Genomic DNA, 8,827 nt, shown 5'->3' with positions numbered 1-8,827 from the left:
GCAAAATCAGTTTGGTCCTTACACTGGATTCCATAATCCATTGTACTATCTGCACAGTACTCAGAGACAATACCGAATATTGTGCGGTTTATTAAAGAAGTGAACAGGGTATAATTCAGGATCAGAAATAACTCAACATCCAATTAGGAGAACTGTCTGACAGTAGGCATGCCTCATTTTTGTCTTCAGTTTTGGAGCCATGTGGCCCCTTGGTCTCTGTCATGCTCCAGCTAGTATTATAAAGCTCCTTTAGCCTGTCTGTAAATGCCCAAAGGGCACGTTCTGCAAGTCAGTTTCCTGTCCGTAGGCTCTCAGCATGACTCAGTCCCTGGTCTGGGAAGCCTGACGTTACTTTGTTTCTCCGCCACTGCCTCTGCTGCCAACACGATTCCAGGTAGGGATCTCATGCTCTCTTCAGGCTTCTCTTTCTTGAATGTGCTAGTATCATCTGTTTCTGCTTCTGGGGCTTTAAAACCCAGCAGAATGGCAAAACGAATCAGTCCTAGAGTTCAGGTGCTATACACCCTATTTGCAACTCTCACCCAATCATTTAATGGGAGTCACAAAGACCATAGCTAGAAGAGACATACTAAGTCAATTCCTGGTACCTGATGTGGTACCAGGGAGTCCTGTGTGGTGTTGTGGGCTAAAGCACTGAACCACAAGATCAGTTTGAATGAATCACAGGGGCGGTGGTTTAAACTCACCAGTTGCTCCTTGGAAACCCTATACAAGGTCGCTAAGAGTTGGGACCGACTTGATGGCATTAACAACAACAATGGCAACACAAATATAAAGCAGAAAAAATGGAGAAAGTCAGAGATTGTGTTTTTTTGCATCAATAACAATGTTTTGTGTTGTATTTTGTCCATTGGGGATTTACGGCGCCCCCACAAAATACACCACAGTAAAATCCAAGAGAGGTAAGGAGTTTGTTTTCCTTTTTGTCAAGAGGAAGAGGGCTAATATGAAGGAGGCTGTGAGAAAAGAGAATCCATATGGTATTAAGAAAGTACTAAATAGGCTGACAATGTGGAAATACATTTCCTGATAATCATTTCTGTCCTTGGACTGTGAGGTGAACAGATTCTTACCATGAAGTCCACTGGACTGAAGATTGTTGTGCTTAGGATAAAACTCTTAGAGATGAATTTGGAAAACCACCACCAACTTTACATAATTCAAAATTGACCTCAGGGATAAGAAGTGGGTAAACAGATAAAAGATAAAATGTATTTAATTATAATCCAGTGTGATTTTCTTACTCTTAGGGAGAAAAGGAGAGCAGAGTTCAGAGGCCTGTGTGTGTACTGCCTGCCGAAAAGAATGGATTGGATTTAGAGGGAAGTGTTATTATTTTTCTGAGGATACAAGGAATTGGACACACAGTCAGAAGTTTTGTGCCTCAATGGAAGCCAGCCTTGTTCTGATTGAAACGCAGGAGGAACTGGTAAAAAAAAATTTGGGTCATAATCTCTGATGAATTTTTAGTATACTGAGGAGCTGAACTAGAAGAGTTAAAACTGATATGTTACAGAAAGATTCCAGTCCAGGCACACTTTAGGGTATGGGCTATTCCTTTGGGTCTAGCATTTGTTGAGAATATATTTATACCTGGAATCCTAAGAGATATTTTACATGCATTCTTTTAATCCTCATAGCTGACCTGTGGATTAGCTGCATTTTTTGGTTGTATTTTTCATATTTTACTAATAAATGTAATTAAATATAATAAGTCTATAATTTATCATCCAAATTGGGACATTTTAGGAAGTGAAAGTAGACAGTATGAAATGCTATACTGGAATAACAGGCATAAATTGGGATGATTTTAGGTAAATTGGGATGGGAGGGCACTTTAGATAATGTTTGTGCTTCTCAATTGTATCCAGTACCCACCCTGAAAACACTGCAGGGAAGAGAGACTCCAGAGTAATATGAGAAAAAGAGACAAATGTTTCCATTTTGTGTTACATAATAGAATTTCCTGAAAAGATATAAAGGTCCATCTGACCATTGGATTGGCCTTAGCAGAGAATCATCACGGGATATCTGGAAATGGACAGATGGCACTAACCATAATAACTCGTATGTATTGAGACTTCTCTTCCTTACACTTATGTTACTGTTATGGTTGTGTATGTGAGATGTTTTATGAGACAAATTTAATGTCATGCAAAACTCACTGAAATGTGAGATAGTAATGTAGATCTTATTTTTTCTTTCGCATTTACTAGCTGTTTTGGGGAAAACATTACTTATTGTGATTATAGTTGAAATCTTTAATGTATGATGGCATATAATAAAGTTCTTGTACTCATTCACTGATTGAGAACATTTCTTTACTGAAATTCCCAGGAGTCCTTTACTTAGACTGTAGAAACAATTGGTGTACAATAAAAAATACTAGAAAGCCACTGAAGAACTGATATCAAGACTGCTTAAGTCCATTTTTCTAGCTGCTGCATCCATTCATAAAAGGAAGATCACTAAGAAACCCATAAAGACCTTTCCAAAGTCTTATTGCCAAAAGAAACATAATAATTCCTTGGAATATGTTATTTAAAGTATGGAATCTTTTGAATGCCCTGGAAAAGGACATCATGTTTGGTAGAGTTTCAGTAAAAAAGAGGAAACCCCTCAATGAGGTGGATTGAAAACAGTAGCAATAGTTGTGAGGCTGACACAGGTTAATGTATTCATCGGTTTTACACAGGATCCCTGTGAGTCAGAACCAACTCAATGGAACTTAGCAACAGTAACCACCAAACCATTTCATTCAGTCATCTCTATCAGTCAAAGTTAGGACTTTTTAGGGGTTTACCTACAAGTCAGTGACTTTTAAAATTTTTTCACACATTTATAAAGCCATTCAGGGAAGACAGAAAATACCCTTCACTGATGACCACACATGGCAGCAGTCTATTTGGACACAACACTAAATAGTAGTTGAATACCTAATCAACAACACAAGTGAGTTTGTTATGGATGATTGATAAACTTGTGATATTCAAACAGGAACCTGGAGAATGTCAAAAACACTAAATAGAGAAATGGGGTGAGACAGTAAGTAATTGTATTAATGATAGACCGTTATTTTATTGTTAAAAAAAAAGATCTTGAGAGGGATTTCTGATGAGTTGAAACTGACTCTATGGAACCTAAAAACAACAGCAACAAAATAATAGAGGAGCGAATGTAGATGTCCAGCCTCTCAGTAATGAATACTTTTATGTTTGGTTTTAGGTTTATCATTAAAGGAGTTGGAGAATGTGCCTACCTGAATGACAATGGCGTCAGTAGTGCCAGGACCTACACAGATAGAAAATGGATTTGTAACACATAACAGAGTTATCCCCAGAGGTGCCAAGTTCCTTGAAGATACATATTTAGAAGCCAATTTTGCAAAACTCAAAAAAAAAAAAAGATATATTTTTATACATTATTGACAATCCATTATAGTGGTACTACAAAAGTATTACCAATATGTATTTATAATGCTTATTCATAGCAAGGATACAAATTACTTTTGGGTAATATAATACAGGGACTGTGGTAGTATGATTCTAACTTAGTGTTTTGATGAATTGATATTCACAAAGTTCAGCTGTCTATCTTATTCCGTTTTCCCATTAACTTTTTGAAGCTCTCCTGTACTTATATTTTGATCCCAGAATAAATAGCAGCAAAGTCCCCTTATGACTTATAACTGTTTTAAATGGAGGAAAAATGTTTTAAGACTAACAAGGTATTTTCCTGTACAGACAATCCTTGCTTTGCTCATACAAAGGCATACAAATGACTTTGCTAGCTCTAACCATAAAGGAAGTTCTTAGTAAATTGTAACTAAAATTGTGGTGGTTCTGTGACCTTTAAACATTTTTCATGAACACATTAAAAACTGTTTCCAAGAACAAACAAGATGGCGGATCGGGTGGACGTATAGCAGAGAGCTCCGCCAACAACAACACAGAATACCCGACCAAGCAGGCTCAGGGGATGGTCCCAGAACTCTGGACCACATATAAAGGAATACTTACAAGGTTGGAAGGCTCACAGCTGGGGGAATTTGTGGCAGAAGCAAGAAATCTATTGCTTTCTAGTCCGGGATGCTTGGCTGTCCCAGGAGCCGCCATCTTGGGTGAGACCACGTGGGGGAAAGATCGGAGCGGCCACAGACGCCTGGCAGAACCGCTGAGATAAAGGTGTGGACATTCTTCACTTTTGGTAGCTGTTCATTGGTCCCTTGCTGTCTGTGCACCTCCATTCTGGTGACTATAGGGGTGCCTGAGCTAGTGGGCACCCCAGCCCCACCCTCGGAGGGTTCTACTACGCATGCGCACAGATCTCCTCGAAATTTAAAGAGACAGTTTCCAATTAAAACCAAACGGCCACAGCCGGCCCTGAACTGTTTCCAACTAGAAACAAGTCCTGAACGGGGATTGTGGAGCGGGACAAGCAGACAAAAGAGGAAATAGGCCGAAAATGAAATCCTAAGTTACATCAAAACGACCAACAGTGGTATCTTGAAACTTCTCTGTTGAACTTTATTTTTTTTTGCCAGTATCCATTTTTGTAACATGCCACATGAATTAATAATTTGGAGACAAGGAGGTAACACAACTGCCTGCTTCGCTGTCTGTGCATGTACTGAACACAGCTGTACTGTGACCAATCACTAACAGACTTTGAAAGAAGGGCTGTATTTGTCACTTTTCATGATAAGTATCTGTTGTTTATATCATGATATATAGACTGAAAAGCTAGCAGGTAATGTGTGCTCTTGAAATTATTCAGTTAAGTGCACAGTTCATATAGTCTGGTAACTGAAATTTGAACCGTGTTTCCAGGAGACAAAAGGACTACATGTGTATCTGAGCAGTTAAAGTGAGGATTTTCTGTATTTAAAACATTACTTCTTCATACCTATAGACAAATACCATTCTTTCTTTTGTCCTTTGTTGTTGTTGCTAAGTGCCTTTGAGTTGGTTCCAATTCTTAGCAACCATTTATAGGGTTTCCAAGAAGCAACTGGTGGGTTTGAACCGCCGAACTTGTGGTTCTCAGTCCAGTGCTTATCCTATAGTACCACACTAGGATTTCTTTATTGGATTTAAAAATCCCTGCTTATATTCTAGAATAAACTAAAGGCAGCTAATTCTGTGAATTATTTAAGCATTCAATTACTTACTATACTATTAAGTTAAAAAAGAAAACATTAAAAATACAAAAAAATTTAGTCCAGGTTAATTTGCTAGACTACAAGGTAAGTTGGAACTGCAAGGTCGGAGGTTCAGGCTCATCAGCTGCTTCTTGGAAACCCTATACAGGATTGCTATGAGTCAGAACTGACTCGACAGCATTTAACAACAAAAACAGTTATATACAAACACACACACATCACACAGAAATTCTATCTCTTAAATCCCACCCAAATGTTCTTCATCTCCAGTACATGAAGTCCTGGTGTGGCGCTGTGGGTTAATGTGCCAGACTGCAAAGCTGTTTGAATTAAAAAATCGGTGGTTCAAGCTCACCATCTGCTCCTTGGATATCCTATATAGGGTTGCTATGCGTCAGAAGACTCATCAGTACTTAAAAACAACACTGTACTGATGTTCCCCAAAAATGATGAAACAGCAATTTACAATGCCTCGCCCTTCTTTTTTTCTTCTTCTTCTTATTTTATAGCATTGTGGTCTGAGAAGATGCTCTGTAGTATTTTAATGTTTGTAAATTTATGGAGACTTTTTTTGTGGTTTAACACATGGTCTATTCTGGAGAATAAGGAGCTCTGGTAGTGTAGTGGTTACGAATCGGACTGCGAACCTCAAGGTCGGCATTTCAAAACTACCAGCGGTTCCGCGGGAGAAAGATGAGGCTTTCTGCTCCTGTAAAGATTTACAGCCTCGGAAACCCTGTACAGGGTCACTCTGAGTCGGAACCGACTCCACGATACTTAACAACAGCCACAATTCTGGAGAATGTTCCATGTGCACTGTAAAAGAATGTGTATTGTGCTGTTGTTGGATTGAATGCTCTGTACACATCTATGAGGTAAAGTTGCTTGTTGTGTTGTTTGGTTACTCTGTGTCTTTGTCAAGTTTCTTTATGTTTGTTCTATTCTTTTTCGAAAGTGGCATATTAAAATCTCCCACTATTATTGTAGATTTGTTTATTTCTTTCTTCAATACTATTAGGGTTTGCCATATATATTTTGGGGCTCTTTCATTGGTAGCATAATATTTATTATAGTTATGTCACCTTGTTCAGTTGACCCTTTACTCATAAAATATTGTCTTTCTTAATCTCTTATGCTGGTTTTTGCTTAAAGTTTATCAGAGATGAGCATTGCCACTCTTACTAGTTTTTTAGTTCAATTAGCTTGGTATGTATTTTTTCATCCTTTAACTTTTAATTTGTTTTTGTCTTTGTGTGCAAAATGTGTCTCTTGCAGACAGCATATTAAATGATCTTGTTTTCTTATCCATTCTTCTACTCTCTGTCTCTTGACTCATGCATTTAATCCATTGACATTCAGTGTAATTATTGATAGGTATGAATCAATTGCTGTCATTTTGTGGCGCTGCTGGTTTCCTGTGCTGAGTTCATGTTTTATGTCCTCTTTCTTGCTAGTTTCTTTATAGTTTTAATGTTTCTATGTTCTTCTTGGATTTTCATTTTCTTGGTATGTTGTGAAGTATTAATTTTCTTTGACGTTATCCTATATTTTATGAACTTTTTCCTCCATTTAAAACAGTTCATTTTATCCTGCAATCTACCTGACCTCCTCACCACCTCATTTTCTGTTCCTATATTTTTACCTTCTTTCACATTATAATTGTTTTGATCGTAGACTGACCTTCTAGGTCCTCTGGATTTGTTCTTGAAGTTTTTTTTTTCTGTTCTGGACTTTTCTATCAGTTGACTGAGTTATGGGTGGTGTTGGCATGTTTGTCAATCTCTCGTTGTTGTCTGTTCTTGCTGGTTTTCAGTCCAATAAACTCCCTTTAGGATGTTTTGAAGCTCTGGGTTGGCTTTGACAAAGCCCCTTATTTCTGTTTATCCTGAAATGTTTTGATTGCAACATCATGTTTGATTGACAGTTTTGCTGGGTAGATGATTCTTGCTTAGTAGTTTTTGTTTTTTTTCAGGGTTTATATATGGGTCCCCATTGCCTTCTTGCCTGCATTAATCTGCATAATTGTTTTGAGAGATCAGAACTTGATCTAATTTGCTTGCCTTTGTAATTAACACTTCTCTTTTTCCTAGCTGATTTCAGGATTCTCTCCTTATCTTTGATTTTAGAGAACTTGATTTTGATATGTCTTGGTGAATTTCTTTTGGGAATCTGTGCTTCCTGGGGTTTGTTCAGCTTCTTGAATGCTTATCTTTTTGTTTTAAAGGATGTTAGGGACATTTTCATCCAGAAGCTCTTCAACTACCTTCTTTGTGGACTTCTGAGATTGCTCCTGTTCTGGAACTCTGATAACTCTCAGATTATTCCTCTTCACATTTTCCCACATGAGTCTTAGACTTTCTTCAGATTTTTTTAAAGTCCTTTTTCTGCTTGCTCTTCTATCTTAGCAGTATTGAGAGATTTGTCTTCCAACTCACTGGTTCTGGCTTCTATCTTTTCAATTCTACCTCTTTGTCCTTTTAGTGTATTGTCCATTTCTGATATTTTATTATTAATCATTTGAACCTCTTTTTGCAGGTTTTCAATGGTTTCCAATGGTATTTCTATCTTATTTGATTGTTCCTATAGCACTTTCTTGACTTCTTCCTTATTTTTCTCAAACCCTCTGTAGAGTGTTTGCATTCACTTCAATATCAGTCTCCTGAATTCCTTATCAGGCAGTTCCAAAGCCTGCCCTCTTTCCAATGGTAATTCTAGGTCTACCTCTACCTCATTTGATTCAGCTATTCTATCTTATTTCTGGACATGAGTTGAGATCTTCAGTTGTTTCTTGGGCATTTTCAATAATTAGATGACTGTATATTGCTGTATTGTTAAGCTTTCTGAGTGTCTCCTTCTAGATGTGATCAGGAAACAGGCTTCACTTTTCAGTTCTTTTGTTACTCAGCTGAGAGAAATTTTAACAAGTATTGGCTTCTATGTAGTGTATAGAAGCTGGTATTGGCTCTTGTACAGATGGTGGGATTATATAGAGTGTGATTGTAGTTTGGCTATATGATCACAATTGTTGTCTCTTCTTGGGTGACATCGGGAAAGAAAGAGCCCACTTCAAGGTAAAAGGGGGGGCCCAAAAGAAAAAAAAAAACATAGAAAAATAGTCCAATTATTTCTCCGAGTGGGAAACAGCTCACAGCTGGCCAAGGCTGTTTTAAGCTCTTCCTGTTGATGCTTACCTTTTATTTCTGGGCTCGGTAGTCTTTGCTGAGCAGATCCATGCACATGCACAGTATAACTATCTGAGGGTGGGAATGGGGTGTTCACTCACTCAGGTACCCCCTCTGGTCAACAGAATGTAGGTGTGCAGACAGAGAAAGAGAAATGAGTGGATGGAAGATTGTTTGCACCTTTATCTCTGACGATCCATCAGGTCTCTGCGATGGAATTTCTGTCCTGCTACCATATTCACTGCAACCTTCTCAAGATAGTTAAGCCCTTCTCAAGGTGACTGCACCCTTCTCAAGATGTCTGTGCCCTTCCTGCCTCTCCCTTCTTAAGTGTTTCCATTTCTCATTTTGGATTATAATTCTGGGAATTTTTGATATCTGTACTTGAGAAGTATGAATATTCCTGAACACTTAATCATGCTCATGAGGAATCTGTACATGAACCAAGAGGAAGTTGTTCAAA

General features: G+C 38.0%; 1 protein-coding gene across 1 annotated transcript; it reads left to right on the top strand.

Annotated features, from left to right (window-relative positions):
- Positions 1–264: 264 nt before the first annotated feature.
- On the top strand, positions 265–3,346 carry CLEC2D (C-type lectin domain family 2, member D). Its single transcript, XM_006875482.1, has 4 exons — positions 265–394; positions 1,272–1,450; positions 1,982–2,088; positions 3,247–3,346. The coding sequence occupies exons 1-4, from the start codon at positions 265–267 to the stop codon at positions 3,344–3,346; spliced, it is 516 nt and encodes a 171-aa protein (XP_006875544.1).
- Positions 3,347–8,827: the final 5,481 nt, after the last annotated feature.

The sequence above is a fragment of the Chrysochloris asiatica genome, unplaced genomic scaffold (assembly GCF_000296735.1).
Source record: "Chrysochloris asiatica unplaced genomic scaffold, ChrAsi1.0 scaffold00328, whole genome shotgun sequence".
Lineage (NCBI taxonomy): Eukaryota > Metazoa > Chordata > Mammalia > Afrosoricida > Chrysochloridae > Chrysochloris > Chrysochloris asiatica.
Note: the sequence above shows the minus strand (reverse complement) of the source record. Positions and strands in the feature narration are given on the sequence as shown.